At 40.6% G+C, this 23,480-nt stretch overlaps 2 protein-coding genes and 1 long non-coding RNA gene across 11 annotated transcripts in view; 1 reads left to right on the top strand and 2 right to left on the bottom strand.

Annotated features, from left to right (window-relative positions):
- Positions 1–131: 131 nt before the first annotated feature.
- Positions 132–13,763, bottom strand: chpt1 (choline phosphotransferase 1). The gene is made up of 8 exons (XM_035425524.1): positions 13,298–13,763; positions 8,174–8,321; positions 7,526–7,667; positions 6,345–6,429; positions 5,530–5,661; positions 5,172–5,330; positions 4,602–4,727; positions 132–3,936 (listed from the first exon to the last, which is right to left on the bottom strand). The coding sequence occupies exons 1-8, from the start codon at positions 13,535–13,537 to the stop codon at positions 3,820–3,822; spliced, it is 1,149 nt and encodes a 382-aa protein (XP_035281415.1). The 5' UTR covers positions 13,538–13,763; the 3' UTR covers positions 132–3,819.
- Positions 13,764–14,709: 946 nt separating this feature from the next.
- The window catches only part of mybpc1 (myosin binding protein C1), a 39,237-nt gene continuing 30,466 nt past the window's right edge, over positions 14,710–23,480 (bottom strand). For 8 of the 9 annotated variants that reach the window (XM_035424336.1, XM_035424338.1, XM_035424337.1 and 5 more), the window contains 7 exons: positions 23,303–23,391; positions 22,894–23,089; positions 22,409–22,548; positions 22,034–22,193; positions 20,289–20,425; positions 19,721–19,907; positions 14,710–15,975 (listed from right to left, as the gene is read on the bottom strand). In XM_035424336.1, the coding sequence (XP_035280227.1) occupies positions 15,875–15,975; positions 19,721–19,907; positions 20,289–20,425; positions 22,034–22,193; positions 22,409–22,548; positions 22,894–23,089; positions 23,303–23,391 (1,010 nt within the window). In that variant the 3' untranslated portion in view covers positions 14,710–15,874. Of the gene's footprint in view, positions 15,976–18,343; positions 18,380–19,720; positions 19,908–20,288; positions 20,426–22,033; positions 22,194–22,408; positions 22,549–22,893; positions 23,090–23,302; positions 23,392–23,480 lie in introns of all 9 variants that reach the window. The other variant, XM_035424341.1, reaches the window with a different exon arrangement.
- Positions 15,982–23,427, top strand: LOC118230984. The gene is made up of 2 exons (XR_004765981.1): positions 15,982–16,246; positions 22,800–23,427. It is a non-coding gene; the product is annotated as an uncharacterized LOC118230984 (long non-coding RNA).

Raw genomic sequence — 23,480 nt, 5'->3', positions numbered from 1 at the left:
AGGAGCTTGTCGCAGTGCCAAATCTGGTGATGTCACATTACATCAAACCAGAAAAAACTGCTCTTTAAATATATGCAGTGACAGTGTTTTGCTCAGTCACTCCAGTTGATTAAAAAACAGTAGAGCATTTGTCATTAAAAATAAATTATTTAATAAAAAATTGAACATTTGCCTTTTCCAGAAATCCCCCTTCCATTTGTAATGAGAAAAATCCCTTTGTCTATCCTACTCTTTTAAGACAAAGCCAGACCTTAAAAGGGACCTGTACCCTGTTTAAGAACTACTTGTCCTGTAGGCACTAGTCACATAGTGGGTCCTCTACTCACCTAATCATAAACTCACAATTATACATCAATCATCATAAAGCATTGAGTTTCAAGTACCCATGTATATACAAATATACTTGGTATATAAAAGCTGTGTGTGTGTGAGTGAGTGTGTGTGTGTGTGTGTGTATTTTGAGTGAATACAAAGTCAGAAATGTGAAAAGTCCCATTTTTATGGTTATAAATACATACATTTCCTAATAATCTGATGGTATTTGTATAAATAGTGTTTCATAAATGAAAATAACTGAAAATGTTAATGAAAAGAGAATGCTACCAGGTATTTTGCTCTTTGCTTGGTTCATACATCCTGGATTCACATATAAACTGAGAAAAAGAATTCACATTTAAAATTTAAGGCTGTCAACATAATTAAATTCAATCACACATTATCTTAAATGTATAGCCCTTGAGGAAGAGACTATGTAAAGCAGCTGGAATCTCAGTGTAAATGCATGTCCAACCAGTGGCAATGACTAGAGAATTAGTACCTATGTGAGAGGTCGTTTCTTACATGTGTAGAGACATTTTAAAGGAAAAAATTCACTCAAAAATGACAAAAAAAAAAATTATTAAATCTGTAGATAGTAGTACTTAAGTTCGATCCCGGAAAACCCCTGTGTATGCAGATGTTCATTCCAACCACAAATGCAATCCAAGAATTTAAAAAAGCTATTCATTTTAATTATACTTATACATGTTTTGAGGTATTTACCCTCTTAAAGCCACATTATGTCAGAAATATCTATGCATTCCATGAAGAATAAAAGTCCCATATTTGCATGGTGCGATATTGCAAATGATTATATAAAGAGACTTATGAGAGGAAAATTTGATCTAATCAGATTGAAGACTGAGGTGAATCCATAGGCCCCTAATTGGTGATGGTGTGGACATGGCCACTAAAACTAACCATTTGGTAGTTAATGAAGAATTCAAAGACAAAGAAAGTGATAACCAGCCAAACCTGCATTGTGTTAAAAAAATTATGAAAGAACTTACACGTGTTCAACAACCTTATCTGAGCAAGAGATTGGTTGGAACAAAAACCAGAATACACAGGGGTCTCCCAGGAGAAAAAATAAGAACCACAGTTATAGATGATAAATAGACACCCAGAGCATGTCATCTGGTGGGACTATGGGCTAGAAGAGCCTCATTCAAGTTGGTGTTCATGCTTTCCACTAATTATCTTTGCAACTTGGAAAATGAATAATCTGTACAATGTTTGTAGCAGTCCTGTTAATCAAGCTGTCCGCTTGATTAACCAGTCCTGTCAATCAAGCAGATGTTACTGGCATTTAAACTCATGCAGCCATTCCTGTGTTTCCCGTGCCTCCCATGCAAATCGCCTGTGATGTTTATGAGGAGCTGGTGAACTGCTTGATTGGAACTGAATAAGAGTGCCAAACTGGAAGACTTGCTTTGCTGGCCATGACCATTTTTAAAAGGTTACTTTACAATTATAATAATGAAGTGATATTTTGTATAGATCACAAACACAATGAACATGAGTAACACCATTCAAATCAAACTGCTGTGAATTTTTCCTTTAGACAAAGGTAGAGATTGTCCTCACATGCAGCACAGAACCTGGGAGTGCACTGCAGGGGGGTTGCAGGAGGACATATATATGTTGGAGCCAGCAATGTGGCAAAATATGGGTAGGGTTCTAGGCTAGGAAGGGTTTGTAGTAGTCAGTTGTCACTGGTGGTTGCATTAACACTGAGATCTGGTCCCCTGTAAACCTGCAGCTCTTGACAAATTATCCGGAATTTACCATTCCACATTTGAATCTTACCATTCCATATTATTTTAATTGGACATAATTGAGGTTTTAAACTTTTTTTTTTTTTTTTTTGCATTTTTAACAATTCCTGAACTGAGTTATTTAAATCTGTTAATTTAGATGAGATGACTATACAATATATACAGTCACCAGTGCTACTATAGACCTTTGGGGCAAATATCAAATAATCTCAACATCCTGATCGTGATAGAATCAGATAGCATTACATTTCTCCATTTTTGTGGAAGCATTAAATGCTGCTGGCCAATTTCAATCAAAATTCCACAAATCAACAAGTGATAAAATTGGGTATGTCACAACAGAATACAAGCATACTTCTAAGAAAGATTCCAGAGCAAGAAACTCTAGTCTCTTGAGTTGTTTGTCTCTCCAGCCTGACATGACTAAGTAATACACATCAGTCCAAAGGAAAGGCTAGTAGCATCTCCAACTACATTACAGGACTGAAGTGACTTGTTCTTTGTGATCTTTGATACGGCAAGACTCAAATAAGGATGAAAACAGACACCAGCTCAGTTGAAAACACGGCAAGACGGACAGCAGTACTGTCTTTGTCCATTCCTATTTCAAGGAATTTGTTACATACAAATGTTCCCAGAGCAAAGAATGTTTGCCATCTTGCTCTACAATGCTGAACAAATATTCTTGAATGAGTCAGTCAACAAAATGTAGAATTTGACAGGAAGGAAGCAGTGAATTGCAGGTGCTGAGAGCCCCGTCATGCCTTACATACCACGGGTGGCTTGTTCCAGCCGCCTCGATAAGTCCCGTAAAAGGTGTGTGCAAGGCTTAAATATTTACTTATGCTTCCATACCTATGCAGTCTTCCGTGAACTCAGTTTGTGAATATGGACTGGGTCTGGCTGCTACTGTCACAAAGAGTTCTGAAAGAGAAAGCTGCTTCGTTTGCAGCTTGCATCTAAAGACGCTAGGGTACTTCTCACATATTTCTATTGCATGAAATTCAAAATTACTGGATCAGATCAAGAAAGCAAGAATTATTTCAACATTTGCCCAAAAGGACGACAGCAGTCCTTTATTCATTTTTTAATTAAATAAAAAAAAAACGTTAATTGGCTTTTGGGTTAAACTGGAAATAATGACAGAAAACCTCTTGTATTAGGCAAGATTTTTGCATGGCCATCTGCAAAAAAAGGGTCACTTCTATGACTCATTATGTCAGCTTGTGACTAGATCTCACCAGCATGGTCTTCTTGATGTTCTGTTGTGGCAAAAACAAAGACACAGCTCGTGCACATTATGTAAAATGTCTAAATGGTGCAACTGGATTTTCTGCTCATATTTACCTACGTGGTGGGGTACAGCTCATATTGTTAGGGATATATTAATCAAGAAGGCACCAATTGCACTGGGTCTGTAATGAGATTCATTCACTGAACCAGTGATTTTCAGTGCATGCAATGTCTATTTAGAGCAAGAAAAAGGAACTCCAGCACACAAGGTATTTCCATGATTATTTCCAGTCTAGTATATCTCAGTCCAGTGTGGAACTGTAAGGCATGCATAATTCATTAGCTCGCTAGTTGTGAATGGTCCGGTCTAATTGTAGGTAGTTACGGTGTCAAGGCTGATTAGTTTTTGGTTTGAGGGGTCCTCCAAGTCTGCTTTCAGCAGTGGGGTGGCGTCTTCGCTCACCCCAGCCTCTTCCTGTCGGGCGGACCGTCAGTCCTGGTTCCTGTGGACCTGCGGGGTGATGCTGAACACTCTGATCTTCAAGTGCGTAGCTATTTGGAGACACACGCCTGTACAGTACCTTGTCAGATCCACCAGAGAGAGAATCTGAATGTGGTACAGGGTAAGGAAAGGAAACAAAAGGGGAAAATGTTAAAAATGATTTTCATTACAATTTGTATCCTTGTGGGTCCTCATAAGCCCTAGACAGCACAATCACCTGACATTTCAATAAATCGATCAGATATACAATCCTACCTGAAAAGGGCTGGTGTGGGTATAAGGTTTTGTTCTAGCCAGCACAACGACACCATATTCAACAAATAGTTTTCAGTCGACCTACATCAGTTGTGGTTTCAGTGATGGGAAAGGAAGAAAACCAGTATCCACACCACCCTTTAAGACTGGACATTGCCCTAGGGCAATCAAGGTATCTGGTTGGCAATTGACTATATAAACTGTATAAATTTTGTTTTGATTGGTTATCATGAATTACTGCAATTAAAGAGCTTGTGGTGACCTCAAAGCAACTTTTCAACCCTAAAAGTAGCCTGTGAGTTGGTGTTGACAGTAATTTAAGGGCAAATAAGTACCCTCTGCTAAGTATCTTTTCTGCTGCAGAGACACCTTGAGAAGCAGGACTGAAATACAGGTTAAATATTTCCCAGGTCAGAAGTTCAGGGAAAACTCAGAGCCTTAGTGATAATCTGCAGGTTGAGGAGGACTATGGGACATCAGTGATAATCTGTAAGTGATGTTTCAAGAGGACTCACCAGGGCAGTCCAAAGGACATAGTACTCGTCAATGAAACCGTTGAAATACTGGTTTAGGAAGAGGAGTCCGGGCCCAATGAAGGCTGTGTCATGAAGATGAAGCTCGCTCTTGGTCATATGGGCAACCTATATAAAAAGAGAGCAACATCATGTGCCTTGGGTAAGGTTCTGTATGGATGCCATATAGATGTAGAACAAACAGGCAGATATAAAAAATAAAAAAACCAATAGCCTATCTTGCTAACAAACACAAAATCTATGAATACATGTTATCTGTAATGTTGATTAAAAGGGTCATAACTCGGACTTGCCTACTTTCAGTTAGCATGGTTAATATACTGGAACAGATGCAGAATGTGTCAAAATAACTGCCACCCGACAGTGCATGAAAAAACAGCTGCCCAGGGCAAACATATTACACACTTGTGGCTTATGGTAACTAAGAACTAATGGTAATAAGACATTTATATTTGACCAAATTCACCGTATCCACATTTCAGCTTGATGAAATCATAAACAGTTGAGCGTTACAGTTTTTCTGTGTGAGGATTTATTCAATTTGTGACCTACAACAAGCTTGTTGGAGATCTTAGCCATCACCAGTCCAAAGGTAAGGATGTAGAGGCAAGGGTGGAGCTCAAATAGCTGACTGGAAGATTTCTTGAAGATGATGAAGGCCAAAGTGAGTATGAGACCGATGTGCATCCCCGGTGACAGCACACTGGTATCCTGCAAGAAACAAACTTCTGTAAACATGTAGTAACTACAGAGTCGCAAAGTTGACTTAGAGATGCATATGGTCTGGTCACTAGAGTGCTCACTACATATTTTTACCTATATACGTACCTTTGATTACAAAAAGAAAAAACCAAAGCCTTTCCAGAATGCATTAATGCATTTGTCAATAATGACATTTAAAGAGACTTACTGCCACAGTGGAGCCATTCTTGCCAACTCCACCATTCATGATGACCTGGAAGTAGTTTGAGCAGGAGAAGAGGGCTCCTCCAATGATACCCAGGATGGGGAAAGTGTGCAGTTTTACTCCTAGGACAGGCAGCTGGAGAAAAACAATGCTGGTGTCACGGTAACACCGATATAGAAGTTTTCTATTTTCTCAGGAAGCCGTGAAGCAGCATGCTGAGCATGATGGTAAGAGCAGCCAGGGGGGAGACTGCAGAGCCATTAGGAAATTGGCAGCCCCTTCCCCTCTGTGTAAGCCACTTCAAGTGCATGGGTGATCTGCTGCCATGACAGTAGTTACCCATAAGTACCTTCTCACCTTGCAATGTTCTGTTTTGTCACATTTCCTTAGGCAGCACAGAGCAAGAATGAAACAAAAGTTCTATTTAAAGGCCAGCAGTGGACCACTGGATTGGTTGTGCCATTTACAATGAGCCAACACTATTCAGACTTTCAATATCATTTTACTTGGCTTGTTGGCAGTTACTGACTCTTGAAAAATAGTACTTTTATTATTTAGTTCCATTATTTCTAACTTACATTTTTTTAGCTTACACAGGGCCACATAATTTGATACACTGGCCATTTTTACAACCATAATTGAATATGTCATCTATGCATAAAGTATGCAATTTTACATCAAAGGGCAAGGAAAACAAACATAAAAATAGTGAATTGTGTTGTCCATCTGTAGTGTGACGTGTGTGTGGGGGCTTTCTCAAATCTCATGTATGTGTGTGTGTGTGTGTGTGTGTGTGTGTGTGTTTCTTTGGGCCTTACCCTGCTCTCCCACAGACTCACTCCTCCGAAGGCTGTCATCAGATACATGATAGTGATGGCGATCTGGACCTCTGTGACATCCACCCTAGGAGAGAAGCACTTCGAGTCAGCAGATGAAATTACACAGACGGCACACTGCTCTGCGTAGGAAACTAGCAAATGGCTCCACAACAATAACTGCCCTGGAATGTTTTCTTTTTTTTCTCCCCTCACATGTTAGTTCAGCTGCTAATGAAAAAAAAACTGAATGTGAAAACAAGGCAGCAGTTGGCTTTAAAAATATCTCACACCCTTCACGTTCTTATAAAGGTCCCTGAGTACCACCCCCATCCTATTGGCTCAACCTCTACTGAATTAGGCTGCACCCCTGTCATTGGTCCCTTCTTCTGTCAACAAGCGCACATATAGCTGGATAAGCCTCTTAATCAGTCAATTAGCTTCATCATAGAAAAAAATAATCTCAACAAAAAAACGTACATTTCAACGTACATAAATTCCAAGTTACTCACACACGAAGTACATAGTCTATAAGTGATTAATTAAAACTAGCTTAATCTAGGCCTGCTGTTTTATCTGAATTCTGTGTGTTCACCTGAGGTCGGAAGGTACAAAAGTTAATGTTCTTAAGGGCTGAGAGTCTGTGGTCATTGTGGTTATTGCTTTAGGAAACCATGAAATGTGCAAAACTCGGTGCTGTATAGGTATGGGGCATGCCCCACCAAGCCATAACTTGGCAGATGACATACTTGCCATCCCAAGAAAACTTCCCCTAATGCACCATGTGCTAAAGCTACGAGGTCTTTCATCAACTATTAAAAAAGTCAGAGTCTACTATCAGGGAACTTCAAGACATACGTGTTATTTATTGCTGATAGGATATTTAAGGTGTTTATTTTGCATGAAAGAGATTGGGGACTGGATTATTTTAGCAGAGCTTATCTTGTGCTTAAAAGATGTCTTTCTCTGGCACAGCACACACAGCGATGTGACTGCCACCTCTGACCTGCGCGGTACTGGACCATGGCGTGCCACTCTAGAGATAAGTGAGGTTTTATATGGTGGGACAGAGACAGGTCAAAAGACTCAGCAGTACGCTTCTATAAGAAATACTATAAGCATGTTACTGTAAACAATGCTATGTCACTAAAGGAGTCACGTATTTTAAAGACGGTTATACTTACAGGCCGAAGCGGAGCGTGCCCGAGACGTAAGTCTGCCAGTGCGCGCAGAAGAACATGAACATGCCCACGAAGCCGCAGAAGAACATCCAGTTAGAGTATGCCCCCATCCCACAGCAAATGCATGTTCCAACAGCAACAAACACTGCAATCAGAACACAGGAAACAGTCACAGAGTGTCAGGAAGCCACAATTACTTTAGTCCAGAATGGGTTAAAATTAGGTCTGTCGATAGAAAACTTAACTAGTTACTAAGAGGAATATCTGAAAGGTGCAGATAAGTTTGTTTAAGAAAATTTTTGTTCATATTTGGTTAAATTTCCTTCATATCCTGACAGACAAGAATAAATTAAGCGGTCTAAGAAGAAAATCTGGTCTCCCCGACAGCCCCAGGCTCAGAAATCAGTCACTCCAAATTTCACCATTCCTGTATCTTAACAACCAGTCAAGACAGATATCGGCCCTGCCTCCTGTTCCACATTCACTGTGCAGCCAGAACAAACAGGGTAGGTGGGGCTACGGCTACACAGACAAGAGCAGAGCACATATAACGTTAGCTAGACCACCAAACGACACAAAAATCTGTTACTACCTTGTCATCTTACGTTTAAAACCTTTAAAATGTACAGTGTAGGGGGGGAAGGGGGATACCTGTGGAAACAGCATCACAGCCATGGTCAAAGAGCTCCCCGAGAGCTGAGCTGCTGTTAGTTCGCCGAGCTTGCTTCCCATCAATGGCATCCAGTGACTGGTAGATGAACAGACCCAATGCACTGAGGATGAAGGTCCAAGATGGAGCCTGATATACAGAGAAACACAGAGCATTAGCTCATCATTCCAGCTTTCACAGTACTGACAGCATTTCACACTTGCCAGTTGCCACACTTGAGCTGAGAACCAGAAAAAAAACCTTAAAATACCTCACATCCCAGGTTCACTTTTTTTTTTTTTTTTAACAGAAAGACAACTTATGCTTCAGTGGGCTTCCATTCCTGAAAAGTCTCATGCTTCATCCCACTGTGAGCATACTACTTTTAAAAAACTTGTACGTCTATCAGTCAAGTGGCTTTCCCCCTGTACAACCTTTGCCATCTGTGTTAATGAATTACATTTCATCAGCTATCAGTAAAATGGAGGGACTCTACTCATGTACTGTACATGCATTGAATTAACATTAGACATTTTACTGTTCAGAGGGTTCAGTGTCATGGTTAGGCTATAGGTCTCAAGGAAATTATCAAGAACATGATGGCAATTCTAGGTCAAGACAGAGTCTGAACTCTAAACCAAGAATTCTTCCAGTATAAAAGGGTGATATTTAAAATATCCTGGTTATTTATCAATGCAGGCCATCTTGCACTGACTCCTGGGATTTATATTGCAGTGGTTAGTGAAAAAAAGAAAGTATGAATATAAAACCAGAAACCGATAGCTCCCACCAGAATCAGTGCAGAGGGCCACACAGTGTTGAGGTGCCCTGCTGCACAAGGCCTTTAGTCTACTGGTTTTTTCACATCACCAAAACTAAGCAGCAGGACACACACACATACACACACACACAGGAATAAAGTTCAGAGGCTATTCCCTTAATATAAATCTACTGTACCTGATACAAGAGACTGCTTGTGAGAACATTTTGCTAAGCCCAACTCAGTTATTGCCCAACAGAGTCAAGAAGAGAATCAGCTATAAGGAACTGACAGGTGTGCTAATTAATGGCCTATATCGTGTATAACTGGACCAGTCTATCCTTTTGGAGGTGAAGGACCTATAAATGTGGGGTCTCCCCACAGATACCAATATGATGAATTGGCACCATGGCAACAGAAGTGCTTTCACAGTACTTAATGAGGAGAGTGCATATTGACAGTGTGTAGCTGAGTTTACAGTCTGACAGGTGGTACCCTAAATACAGTGATTGGTGCTAATTATTCAACTTCAGCATATCAATCGATTTTATTTGGGTCACGGGGGGGGAGGTGTGTAATGGGGTAGATTAGATGTGATTAGGCTGGTAGAACATGTGGAACATTACACAGCCTTGAACAGTTGTATGTAGTAGGTCATGTGATAACAAATCATAAACACGGCACTCATTATGACTTTTGACAATTTTGTCCTGGAGCATCTATCAGGATTACAGAGTTAGCTGGATAACTGCATTGAAGAGTTCCGGGTTTAATTCAGTGATGCTATCCAGCTAATTCACTAAAGCTGCTTTGTGATACAGGCTCTGGAAGGACTGGATTGTCTTTTTGGAGTGAGCTGCCTGAAGCTAACAAACCAACCAGACAGTTGTTTTAATGAAAGCCTGTGTAGCTAGGTAGCCAGTCAGCTGTAAGAATGAAACAATGTAGGTGCGGCTTTCTAGCTGCCAGCAGCTTTTTGGTTTCAGTACAAATTTAGCCAGGGGTTATCTGGCCCCAGTGTAGCGAATCAACGTTTCAGGGTTTTAAATGCTCAAAATATTTTAAAGGAAAAAAAAAAGTATGCTCATTCATAAAATGAGTGAAACGTTCTTGCTGTAGACACATGGAGCCAGGTAAACACAAAATGAAATAAAAATAAATTATTTGTGCTAAACCTCCACCAACATCTCATTTTTCGCAGTGTAAAGTTGTATCTGGACTCTGCGTGTTCACCCGACGTTGGATGGTACGGCACTTAATGTTTGCCTCAAAATGCTGTATGGGCATGGGGTTCTCCCCCACCACTATTTTTCAGATGGCATACCTGATATTCACATTCACATTCACATCAGTCATTCATTCACTCACTCACTCACTCAGCATTCACATTTTTTAAAAGTCCAGAGACCATTCAAGCTCTCTTCTTATCATGCTGCAAATTGTCCCCTTTGGGAATGCACAGTGAAACTATAGATACAGAACCATTTTCACAAGATAGGCCTAATTAACAAAAATGATAACACATAGTACCAGGCTATAACGATCTCATTTTCTTCTCAAGCATTGCTTCTTACTATGACCCCTTAAATTAGGCTACTTGATTACACCCATGGACTGCTGCTTACAACATGTTCAGATATAAAGACATAACCAAAACATTTTGTGGGTAAATCATAAAATTAAATAAAACTTACTGTGAAAGAGAACAGCCAAAAGACACCTTGCTTTTACCTTTAGCCAGCTAATTTGTTTCTGATTTTGTATGTATACCTTGCATTGTCTGAGTGCAGGCCATGGAAATATGAATTGCCTAAATATTTCACTTCAGCATATGCTAAACTCATCCATCTTCTTAGCTATAGGCCTATAAAATTAACTGTTAAATTTGTCTGTTTAATGAACATTCAGAGTATCCACAATCAAATCTTTGTCTGCCATACCTAGACAACTGTCAGCTGAGTATTGGTAAGATACTCATGACAACAATTTTTAAAAGCAGCCTAGATTCTGTCATGAATGGGTGGGGTCTGTATGAGTGGATTTCAGATTACAGATGATCCAGTCCGGCAATGGCCTCTCTCAGGGACAGAGATCTTCAAAAGATGCCTCTGTGCTGTTCTACCAGACTTCATACAACGGGTCACAGATTAGGCTGATGTATGTACAATGTTACAGTATTACTGTTAATATTAATTTTTATTTTTTTTTAATGTACCTTCCTACTTCCAATACAGAATAGCACATTGAAGGGTTTTGCATGCACTTAGTCTAGATTGACTGAAACCCTCTCTCCCAGAGGACCACAAGCACAACATGCTGCCCTTGCAGGGCGCTGGCCACAATCGTCACTCGTATGGCCAGGATTCAACGTCCAACCATGGGGTGCATCCACACACTAGAACAATGTCTTAACATGAGTTGACACCCAGCAGCCCCACGATATTACTTGAAACATTACTGTAGACTTTTAATTCTCATCTATACAATTTCTAAGTTTGTTCAAGGTATTTACTGTTCTGGTTCAAAGGGGCTGTACATTGCTATCTGCTAATACACTGTTGTCGTGTATCACATCATGCAAGCATGAACAATTCATGCAATTCATGTTTTTCCAATTAATTATTTTCCTTGAACATTTTTGTTGGTGTTTGATAAGTGCACGCCGGTGTTCCATTCCACTGCAGAACATACCACACCCAAACCCTAGACAGGTACTGGTACATTTAATTATTATTTTTTTTTTCTCCTTAAGCCCTTTCTTCCTGTCAGTCACTAACAAAAATCAAAGCTGATAACCTTAGGAGAACAAGTGGAATTCTTACGTAACTGCAATCGACACAAATTTGTAGACACCACCCCGTTCGAGAAGGCTGTCAATACGCCATTGTTGACAAATAGTTCGGAAGCAGGCGGAACAAGTGCCCATACAGCTAAAGCAGTGGTTCTTAACCTTGTTGGAGGCACCGAACCCCACCAGTTTCATATGCTCATTCACCGAACCCTTCTTTAACTAACTGCAGACTAGACTGAGGGGTGGACCTCTGCGGCGGAGGCTCCACCGAACCCCTGAGACCGACTCACCGAACCCCTAGGGTTCGACCGAACCCAGGTTAAGAACCACTGAGCTAAAGCCATGCTGAACTTTCAGCTGCTAACGGCGCGTGTGAGCCATGGACTTTGCGTCTCACATTCCTGATACACACAGTTAAGTGCCATAACCTAGGGCTGATAGAGCAGGTGGCCACCCCAGACCATTGCACTGTGTTCGAAGGTGCACAGGTCAGTTTGATAAGGTTGCCTTACACATCGACAACTCGAGATTTTAAAACATGTTTTGGCTGTAAACAACCGAACTCTTCTAAAACAGGTCCGTCTTTCCTGTTCCCTTGGCTCAACTATACATTTACTTGATGAGACACTGATAGTTTTATCATTGCACAATATAGGCACAGTACAATAGGCTAGGTAATTAGCTTAAACTTGAACTCTGCAGCTGGCGTTGTGACTTTGAGTTGGGTTTAATTTTAGAACCTACACAGCAATGTACATCTACAAGCTTATGAACTTTAGCCAGGTTGGAAACAATTTAAAGACGTAAAGTTAGCTCGGTGGTTAGGAATCTAGCTTGTAGAAATGTAGATAAACTTAATTGAACATGAAGCCAATCACTCAGGTCACTGACATAACATTAATAACTGGACAGAGTAATAACTGTACCAAGAAAACCACTATTTCGAATTTGAATAGTCTACTGTTGGCGGGCTTTAAGTGGCCCAGTAGTTAGGTCGCAAGCAAGACTAAGCATTTCCAGAAGGAAACTTAATCTCATTTACCCAGTCACCAGTTTCACTTTACATATCTAACGTTAGCTAATTTAGCGACAATAACGTCAGTTTCGTAATGTTGCAAAACTTGCTAGGTATCGGTAAAGTTAGCTGGTAGTTACATCATCAACAAGTAGCAGGTAGCTAGGTAGGTAGCTAGCTACTATCAGCAATACTTGCATTACTGAAATGTTTCAGTTAAAATAATCTGATTGCAATAGTGACGTAAATTAAGTTGCCAAACTCTTTCATATAATTTAGCGAATAATTCAAGCAAACTACGTTCATTATAAACTGATCATCAACGTTAAAGCTAGAGGTGTGGTGTCAATGTAGTGTAATAGTCGAGGAACGGAGATAAACGAGTTTGGTTAGGTAACATAGTCGAATTAGAAACTGCGAGGCACCATGTTAGCTGGGAAGTAGCCTGGTCATTGCAGCAGTTACACTGACAGCGTTGACGTTAGATCTTAACTCGTCATAGAAAGTTTAGCTGGCTTGCGTGATAATGTAAGGTCGTAGTTAGCTAGTAGTCTACTTACCTCCTCTGTTGCCGAGGGACAATAGTAAACCAGGATAACCGTAGTGACAATATTAACAACCAATCCAGTAATGGTCAGGGTGTTGGGTGCGACCCAGGTCGGGATTTGCTGTACCAACCAATTCCAGTAAATCTGACAAGGCGGTTCGAATAAGGACCGACCAGAAGCACTGTACTTGTGTTCTTCAAGCCGCTTCAGCTGCTGAGCTGACAGCGGCTCTGGCCACAGACAGTGTGTCATTGTTAGCTAGCTAGTTAGTGTCCGTGGGATTTCGAAATAAGGTGCAGCCGATCAAATCGCTGAAGGTCCCGGTTCGTTTGAGCACTCCTCACGTACTCCAAGTGACAGCTCACGCATTTGGTCTTGGTGCTAAGACAGTCATTTTCCAACACACAACCCAAGAGTTTTTCTCTTCAAGCGACGGACTGTGGTGGTGCTTGGAGAGGAAATACGCTTCCGGAAGGCACGGAAGCCGGGAAATTTAAATGGAAATGCCTGCCTTTGGACTTAACTTACCCGGGGCATAGGCAATGTGCACATAAAATATAGGCTATTCAGAGTAACAGGAGGGTGGTCTTGTATATAGATATCGATAGGTAACAACCAACATTCGCAATATTAAGCTGCAATGAACTACATTAAATAACACATCAAATTGAAAACTTGGATTAAAAGCAAACTGCAAAGGCTCCTTATGTGCGACTGCAGGTACATAAATAATGCGATATCGAACAGTTGAATTGAAATCTAATCAAAACAGGCTCCATAATTACCCCCAAGGCCACTACCAGTCTAATTCCTCCAGTAAAAAAAGTTCTCATAATACATTTTCACTATTAAAAGGCTATTCATTTATTAAGCCAAGAATAATAATAATTATTATTATTATTATTGTTGTTGTTGTTATTACTTAAAATACCCTTGGTTTGCGGATTCAGTTTGCTCTATATCCCAGCATTCTTTATGGTTGCGTCTAAAAGCAATAGCCTCAAGTCCCTCCAACGGTAACTGTGCACATGCATTTTGGATGTGACCATCCCTCCTGACCATTGTAGGTTGGCCACTCCTGCCTTGGCAGTGGCATTCAACAGAAGCCAACTTTCCTATAAATCAGGGGTCTGAAACCCTGGTCCTTGAGATCTACAGGGTCTGCTGGTTTTTGTAGTTACTTAGTACGTAGGATCAACTAAGGCAGTTACACAGTTAACACACCTGCTTTCTTGGGTCAGCTGATTATATGGAGAAAACAAATACCAGAGAGATGTGGCTCTCCTCGGCCAGGCTTGCAGACCACTGCCATAAATATTGCGCACACCGATTTGGCACATGTGCAGACATGTGACTACAATAATTATCATTACAAAAGTGACAAAAGTGTTTGAAGATTCCAATAATAAAACAGAAATTCAAACAAACAAGTCACAAAATTGTTTATTATTTAAATGACTGAATTGCACAGAGATCCATCAAGTAAAATCATGCTCTAATATCAAAGCTGAGCCAACTGTCAGCCATTTATACATGCTGAGAGAAATTAAATTAACAAAGAAACCATCAAAAATAGTCTTTCATTTGGAAACATGGCGGTACACAGGAAGAATATGGCTATACAGGGGGAGAACATAGAACATGAGACAAACACAAGATCAACCATCAATTGTATATATAAAATTAGACACGCTTAAGTAGAACACTGGAACCCATGAGCATCATGCTATATGAGAAAAAATGTGAGTAAAACATGTGAGAGGAAAATATTTTTATGTTCAAGCATTCAGATCACAATACTATGGCTAATTTGTCCACAACAGCAACATAAAACATTTCTTAAAATGTATTAAATGGCAGTTCAAATAAATATTACATGTAATATATGTGAATACACAAGAAATTGTTATTGCGGTCAAAGAAACATAGCAATGAAGTGTAAAATCACTAAATAAATTAAAGCCAAATTTGAAAAATCTGCTAATTCTGAGACAACCGGAAATATAAAATGTGTTTCTACAAACAAATTTTCTTTCATATGTCTCCAAATTTCTTTGGGAGCATTTTGAAAATCTCTATTAAAAACTGACTGGAAATATTCATTACAATGTTAGCCATTTTAAAATCTAAACAATTTGGTGCCACTCAGTAAAAATTCCAGTGTTAATTAAACTCTTCCAGAGTACATGAATCCAACAGGGACCATATGTACTCTGTAAGAGTTGATTTAACACTGAACATTTTACTGTGCATAATTCAGTTCAGTTTACTTCACCCTTCCTCCCTTTTATTCAAAGAGTATTTCTACAACAAAGCAACTGGCCAAAACGCTTTTTCGGAGTGCTTTAGAGTATAAACCAGCCTTTAAATGGCCACTTGAAATGGACAGCGGGAAGTGTGAGAGCTGATGTCAAACATACTCTTATGGTACAGCATATCTAGGTAAGTAGCTCTATGCCTGACTGCAGAAAAGACTCTCCCCTCCCCACTACCACCAGCTCAGGGTTGCTAAGGAGAAATAGATATAGGTAACCAGTGATGATATAAATTCAGGAAAGAGCAGCTGTGCTGTAGCAGTGGTCAATCTCTTCACTTCCTCTCTGGCTCAGAGCTCTTTGCCTCACTCATGTACTTATCGATCAGATGTAAAGGCACTCCCCGCTGCATTAGCTCATAGAAGGTAAAGCCCCCTGATGAAAAAAGGATAGACATGGTCAACTCACAGTCAGAGACAAATAGAGAGAAGTGAAACAGGGTCATTCGCTGTTTGGAAAGAGGACAGTCACAGTAGAGAGAAGAAATAGCCACAACGAATCATACAAAGAGGACAGACACAGTCAGTGTTCAGTAAAAAGAACAGAATTTGGGTCAGACTGAGGTTGGAGAAAGAGAAGGGGGATGGGGTGTGCTCAACCAAGAGATCGCATAGGACAAAATACAGACAATTGCAAATGAAAACCTGTAAGTGAATAAACCCTTATTGTTTCTTTTTTTCTGTCAGATTAATAGCTTTGCACCCAATTGGGGAAAAATAGTATTTCTTCTGCCTTGTAAACTCCTAGGTGCATGCCCCAACTCTTATGTATTTGGAGTGTGTTTCAGCATACAGGTTGTTCGTAGTAACTTTAGGGTTTGCGTACAATCAAATACACTTACCTACCACCTGAAAATGGATGATGTCACTCACCTTAATCCTTCTGACCTAAATGTTTATATTAAATGGACTGCATTTATATAGCGCTTTTATCCAAAGCGCTTTACAATTGATGCCTCTCATTTGCCAGAGCAGTTGGGGGTTAGGGGTTAGGTGTCTTGCTCAAGGACACTTCGACATGCCCAGGGCGGGGTTTGAACCCTCCGACTGCCAGACAATCGGTCTTACCTCCTGAGCTATGTCGCCCCTAAGTGCTTCTAAGTGATTTCTAATTATGGTTACACTGTTGCAATTAAGACATTACGCGTGATTCACAACGGCTTTAAGAAGATTCCTATTGCAAATTAAATTAAAAGATAAAATTAAAGGCAACTCATGGGCAGTAGTCCACTTAATTGTAATCTTCTTAATTCTTTAAATTACGACTTAAAATTACAACATGCCACTTCATAAGAGTGCCTTGGAATCTTTGGGCCTTGGAATCTTTTTTTTTGCAAAATTTCGCAAATGTGTCATTTTTTCTTTAAAAGATTTTTCATAAAAAATTAAATAACAGAAGACTTCAACAAACCAGATATAGAATTCAAGAAACTATATTCACTTGCAATCAAAATGTACGTTTTGGTTGTGATAGTAAAATGTAAATACATGTAACTTCCTCAGCATCTGTTGCATCTGCAAACCAATATATAATGCTTGACATTGTAAAGAGGCTGGTTCCACAGATGTAAGCAATGTTGCCATGTTTAAATGTCCATTGAGAGTATGAAGACTGTGACCTTTTATTCAGGATTGATTTGCTTGATTTTGTGTGCAAGTCTTTGACAGTTCCATTCAGGTTTTGATTTGGCTTGGTACAGCATGTAATTTCTGACATTAATTTGGGTGTTTATAGTTTGACTGGCCTATTAAGTCTGAAAGCCTTTAATTGTGTCTTGGGGATTACTCACCTTTTGTGTGGTAAATGTTACATGAGAAAACATAAAGCTGTTACCAGGGGAAACAGAAGTTACACAGGCAGTCAACAGCACATTATTCTACTGCAGGCAGCCCACAGGTCTACTGGGATGATTATGCCTCATCCCCACTGACATAACACAGGTGCTGAACACCATGAAATAATATCTACCTGAGATGTTCTCATTCTGATGAAGATATACTTTATTTAACCCCGTGAGGTAATTTGTCCTCTGCATTTGACCCATCCTTAGTTACCTAGGAGCAGTGGGCAGCTGCCTCTCTTGTGCTGCGCCCGGGGACCAACTCCAGTTCTGAGGCAAGTGCCTTGGTCAAGGGCACCTGCAGGAGCGCACCTAACATGCATGTCTTTGTCCAAAGCCGTTATGTAATACCAGTGTTTCATTTATCAACGTATCCGTATCATTACCTCTAAATGTGTTGTCAACCACACAAATTTTAGAATGTTATTATTCCCAATTTATTAATTATGCAACGTTTCATATCTTCTTTGCTGTATTACAAACTGTGATGTTTAGAATGCTCTGAACTAGCCATGTTTGGTAGAAACAAGGAAATGTAGTTCTTAAGCCTAGCGTCTGATGGAAAGTTCCAGTTCCTCATGGAAAAAAAATGCTTTGCATACAAATGACCCTGTACACAGTTAAGAGCTGAATTTGTGCTGAAGTACAGCTGGTAAATGTATTTCTGAGTTTAATTGATCAGATCCTGTGACCTTGGATTGCTGGGGCTACCTTTGCGTAATGTGGATATAAATGTTACCCGTTACACCTACTGCAGTCTATCATCCCACCCTGGAGTTACCCACCAGCCTGGGGCTACCTGCCACTTTAAATTACTGCCTGAGTAACACCATATTATTTGCATCAGAAAGGTGCAGAATGAATGCTATAAGCTTCATATGTCAAGACCATATGAAAGCTTACCTTGGATGAGAACATACACTCACAATTCCTGGGGGACTGGGGGAGAGAAGAGAAGAGGTGTTAACAAATTTTTCATGAAGGAGTTACATGTGTTCCAGGGGGCAGTCCCTTTTAACTGTGAAATTACTTATTCACTAACTAAGTGTTCAAGTCATTTTCAAAGTTAAATGTGTTAAACGCCTGTGTGTGTGTGTGTGTGTGTGTGTGTGTGTGTGTGTGTGTGTGTGTGTGTGTGTGTGTGTGTGTGTGTGTGTGTGTGTGTGTGTGTGTTTTAAATGTGTCACCTATACTGGCATACTTATTACTGTGAACATACTGTACTTAACAGAAAGGACTGACACACGTAGATAAGCCAGGGAACAACAATGACAGTCGTTTAGTACAAGGATTTGACAAGGATTACAATGTAATCCATTTTCTAATTAGGATCTAGTATACTGACTGCATTCTAAATCAGTATAATAAGTAACTGCACTTAACAGACTTTGGAGGATTGTAGGAGAGAGCGTATGTTGAAGGCACAGATAAATATTGTAGGAGGAGGGGTTTGTTAAAGGTGAAGCCACAGTAGGGGATTATGTGATTTCGGGTATGTTGAAAGAAAAATGGCTGTGGTGTGGGATTGTCTAAAGAGTGAAATAAAAAGTGGTTAGACTAAACATGAATAATCAAACTATTATATGACTGCAAAGGGCATGCATGAAAAACCAGAGTATTAGGAATGATGAACTCACAGTTCTGACAAAAAGGGTCAAATCATTAAATTGATTACGTACATTTCATCTCACAAAAGGACTTGAGGGAGAACCCTTCCAAAAACATTCAAACAAAAACACAAAAACTTGGGGGTGGGGGGAAAAAGCATTTCAACAAAATCCAAACCAAAAATCTGCCAAGCTGCATCTTCGGGGTGGAGACTGAAAATTCAACCAGCCAAATTTCCCAGCATATTCCCATGAGTGCTTCTGCCTGTTCTGCTGAAATTTTGTCAATTTTAATCTTTGCTGCTAGTCTGTGAGCTCCATTATGTGCTGCTAGTCTGTGAGCTCACATCTGTGCTGCGAATCTGAGACCTCTTATCCATGCAGTGAGGCTGTGAGCTTCCTCTTTGCTGTAATTCTGTGAGATCCTGTCTGTGCTGTGGGTCTCTGAGCTTTCTTCTGTTCTTATCAGTACAGATAATTTGTGAGTTTCTGTCTGTAAATCTGTGCTGGGAGCCAGTAAGCTTTGATCTGTTTTTTTCAGTCTGTATGCTTGAGTCTGTTCATTTGAACTGAACTAGCAGATATGCTTTTTTAATTTCAATAAAATTGAACATTCAACATACCTTGCACACGCAGAACTTAAACTAGAGCCTCAGCCAAACTCAGGACTGACCTTTCACCTCAAGCTTACAGTCCACCTGCGCCTCTCCCAAGTCATTGACGGCTTTGCAGGTGTAGGTGCCCCCATCATAGGGGTTAGGCTTACGAATCTCCAGGGAGCACACGCCTTGGTTGCTAAACATGCGGTACCGTGGGTCGTCAATGATGGCAATCTTATTCTTCATCCATATCACTTTAGGCTTAAACCAGAAAAAAAGGCAATCTTAGATTTTACGACCTTATCAGGATTTAAAGCTTGTTCTTAAAGTAAGACATAGACACTACAGTATTACTAGATAGGGAATTTCCCAGCTCCTACTTCGGTGTGTGTAATTGTAAACAATAATAAGGTACAAGCAAGTCTGAGAATTGACCTTTCTGAACAGGGAACAAAGTTAGGAATCAATCACCAAGTCAGTGACCTGGACTGGCTATGAAATTTCTGTTTTGAAGTTTTCATGTTTGACACATAGGAACTGATTTAAAATGGCAGCTTCTCCCTCAGGCCTAGCTGAATGGCAGTAGGTGCATGAGAAGCAGATAGGAAGAGTCCCTCTCTCCTTCAGAATGAGGTAACCTACCCGAGGATTGGCACGGACACTGCAATTGAGTGTGGCGTTGTAGCCGGCGATAGCAAACGTGTTCATCAGGGGCTGAGTGAAGTGGGGTGCTTCTGCAAAGTCGTATTCATTGTACTCCGGGATCTTCAGGTTAATGCCTGAGGAAGGAAGGGGAGAGTGAGGTTGTGCATGATATGGACCCTGGGCTGTGTCATGAAGGAATGACCCATGTGAGGAGAAATTTATGGCATAACATCACTGCAATCATCAAGCAGCACCAACACAATCATCATTCAGTGTCATCTCACATGTGGCTGTTCTCACTGAAGTCAGTTGCAATACAATTTATGCCATTAGTCATAAATTAGATTAGTTAGCACAAACATACCACTGACAATATATATTTTATTTTTTAATTTACCTTTATTTACCCTGGGTAGGTTCACTGAGCATGGATGCTCTTTTGCAGGAACGCCCTGCTTCACACTCATTCACACCTGGGAGCTGCCCAGTACAACCACAATCCTCTATTGTTGGCCACTGAGCAGCTCCACTTGACGGAGAGAACATTTTTTAGCCAATTAAATCAGGGGATGATTAGGTGGCAAGTTTTTGTGAGAGCCAGATCTGGGATTTTAGCCAGGACACCGGGGAACCCCCTACTCTTTGCGAATAGTGTCATGGGATCTTTAATGACCACAGTGAGTCAGGACCTCGGTTTAACGGCTCATCCGAAAGATGGCATCTCCTACAGCACAGTGTCCCTGTCACTGCCCTGGGGCATTGGGGTTTATTTGACCAGAGGGAAGATTGCCCCATGCTGGCCCACCAACACCACTTCCAGCAGCAACTCAGTATTCCCTGGTGGTCTCCCATCCAAGTACTAACGAAGCCCACACCTGCTTAGCTTCAGTCAGTCAGCAGGAGCAGAGTGCGTGGTCGTATGGCTGCTGGCTATATCTACCAGGGTTATACTGCATTTGTGTATAATATCAGACTAGCACTGTTAAGATGTTTAGGTTTGAAAGTAACTACAGGGTTTTTAAACCTTGTTTATGTGATTTCTATTCAAAACCTTTTTATCCATAGCTAATGCGCACGCCGTATTGTAAATACATCACATTGTTTTCAGACCCCCTCAAGTTCTGTGTTAGCGTATTAAACCTGAAATACAGGCTTATCTTTCCTTTATATAGTGGCACAAACAGGTGGCCAAACATCATGGATCTATATAAGTAATTTTAGCATATTAGTGTTTGTGTTTTTTCCTGTTGAATAGTGTACAGCCATTGTGTTCAAATAAAGTGATGATACAGCACTGATCCTTAGTCCTGAGCCCACACTTCCTTTTAAATTTGCAATGGAGGGTAAATGACAAGACAATCAAAGTCTTGTATTTTGAGAACTGAAACAGTTTCACAGTGTCATGTGTCCTGGAACACTTGGCAATTCAGTCTCTGGGCTTAGCTGATTCATGTAGTTTTCTTAATCCAAAAAGGAAAAGGGAGTAACATTTAACAAAAGAGAAGTGAAATGTTTGCACAATGAATAGAATTACAACTTTTTAGAGGGATCAGATGACCCATAGTTCAGTTATTGTAAAAATCACTAAATCACAAAGCCCTGAATCCTGGTTTTTCTGCAACTGAAGAAACCACTCAAATCCATCACTTCTGAATGATTCAACACAACATAACAGAACATGAACGGCAATGTAAGATGTGGAGATGGGGGGCCCGATGCCTCTCGAGCAGAGCCAGACATACCCTCCTTCAAAATGAGTGCACTGTCCTTGGTAGAGGTGGCGCTCTCACTCAGTCCACACATGTTCTCTGAGAAGATGCGGAAGAAGTACTCGTTCCCCACTACCAACTCCGTGACGGTGATGCAGGTGCGATGGTAGCGCTCCACACACGTGTACCACTCCTGTTACAGAGACAGAACGGAGAACAAATGTAGGCCTTTCCTGTTCTGAGGGTATTTCAATGTTCAGCGGCACAAACAAACATACCTGTATGTCAGCAGAAAACAAGGCATATATTGTAATGAAAGAACAAACACACATGTACGTGCAAACATATACACACATGCCCACTCGTGCGTGCACACATACACACTCTCGCAACCACACACATACAAACCATCGTCTTCTTGTCAGCTTTCTGAATGGTGTAGCCTATTATTGGTGCATTGCCATTGTCAGTTGGGGGAGTCCATTCCAATGCTACATTCTCTCCCCACACTTCATCAATCTTCACATACTGTGGGGGCCCAGGGAGGTCTGTGGGGTTAATAACCATTCACAGATCAGATGCAAAAAGTTTACTTGCTTTTAAACAATATATTACTAAGGGTGAAGACAATGTCTTTTAATGGCCTACATGAATATGTCCAACTTCCCACTGTACCTGACAGACATAGAAGGCATCATATTTCTTTTGTTATGTTTATGGGTTTAGTGCAAAGCTTAGTGAAATAGGTTGTTCATTATTATAGTGTCTTCATATTAATCATGTTTGTTCTATCATTAAGGTCCAAGATGGTGGAAAACTAACCTATCAATGACATCAACAATCTGGAAATCCAAGACGAACTCAGCAATCTGTCTATCTCAAGATGGACTCACCCACAATCTGGATATCTAAAATGGCAGTGTCCACATAGTTCTCCACCTGCACGGACATCTCATATTTCCCGGAGTGCTTCCTCTCGGCCTTGCGGATGAAGATAATGCTGTCGCATTCGCTGTTGCGAATGCTCACCTGTGTAGGATCCACAGCCTTCCCCCCCTTCAGCCAGCTCACCTTTGGTCTTGGTTTCCCCTGAAAACCAACCATAGGTGAGTTATGTGTCTTCAGAAATGTTACCTCCATAGTCTTCAGAAGAGTCCCCGAGTTCTGCAGTTCTTTGTCACTTATAAAAGAAACAATCCCATGACACTTAGTGTTTTCTTACAGATCAAGGATCTATTTTGAGTGGAGTCATACCCTTTCTGTCAAAGCATTACAGTGCTTAGCATATAGCTTTAGCCTTACCAGGAAGGGAATGACGAGATTAATGGCCTCTCCGACCCTGCGAATGTATGTCTGCTTCAGATGTCTCGGCAGGCGAATCTTGGGACGTTCTGTGCAGGGGGCATAAATGGTCACAGTCTGACATAGTCCAAGTGCAGTTCACTTTATGTGCTTTTGCTTTTTACACATACGTGTGTCT

This window comes from Anguilla anguilla, chromosome 7 (genome assembly GCF_013347855.1).
Source record: "Anguilla anguilla isolate fAngAng1 chromosome 7, fAngAng1.pri, whole genome shotgun sequence".
In the NCBI taxonomy this organism is placed as follows: Eukaryota; Metazoa; Chordata; class Actinopteri; order Anguilliformes; family Anguillidae; genus Anguilla; species Anguilla anguilla.
The sequence above is the reverse complement of the archived record's forward strand: the minus strand, read 5'-3'. Positions and strand labels throughout refer to the sequence as shown.

Coding starts and splice junctions, on each gene's coding strand:
- chpt1 (XM_035425524.1), bottom strand. CDS start 13,537: ATGACACACTGTCTGTGGCCAGAGCCGCTGTCAGCTCAGCAGCTGAAG. Junction 8,322..13,297: donor GTCCCTCGGCAACAGAGGAG/GTAAGTAGACTA, acceptor TCTGTATATCAG/GCTCCATCTTGGACCTTCAT. Junction 6,430..7,525: donor GGCACGCTCCGCTTCGGCCT/GTAAGTATAACC, acceptor CTTCTCTCCTAG/GGTGGATGTCACAGAGGTCC.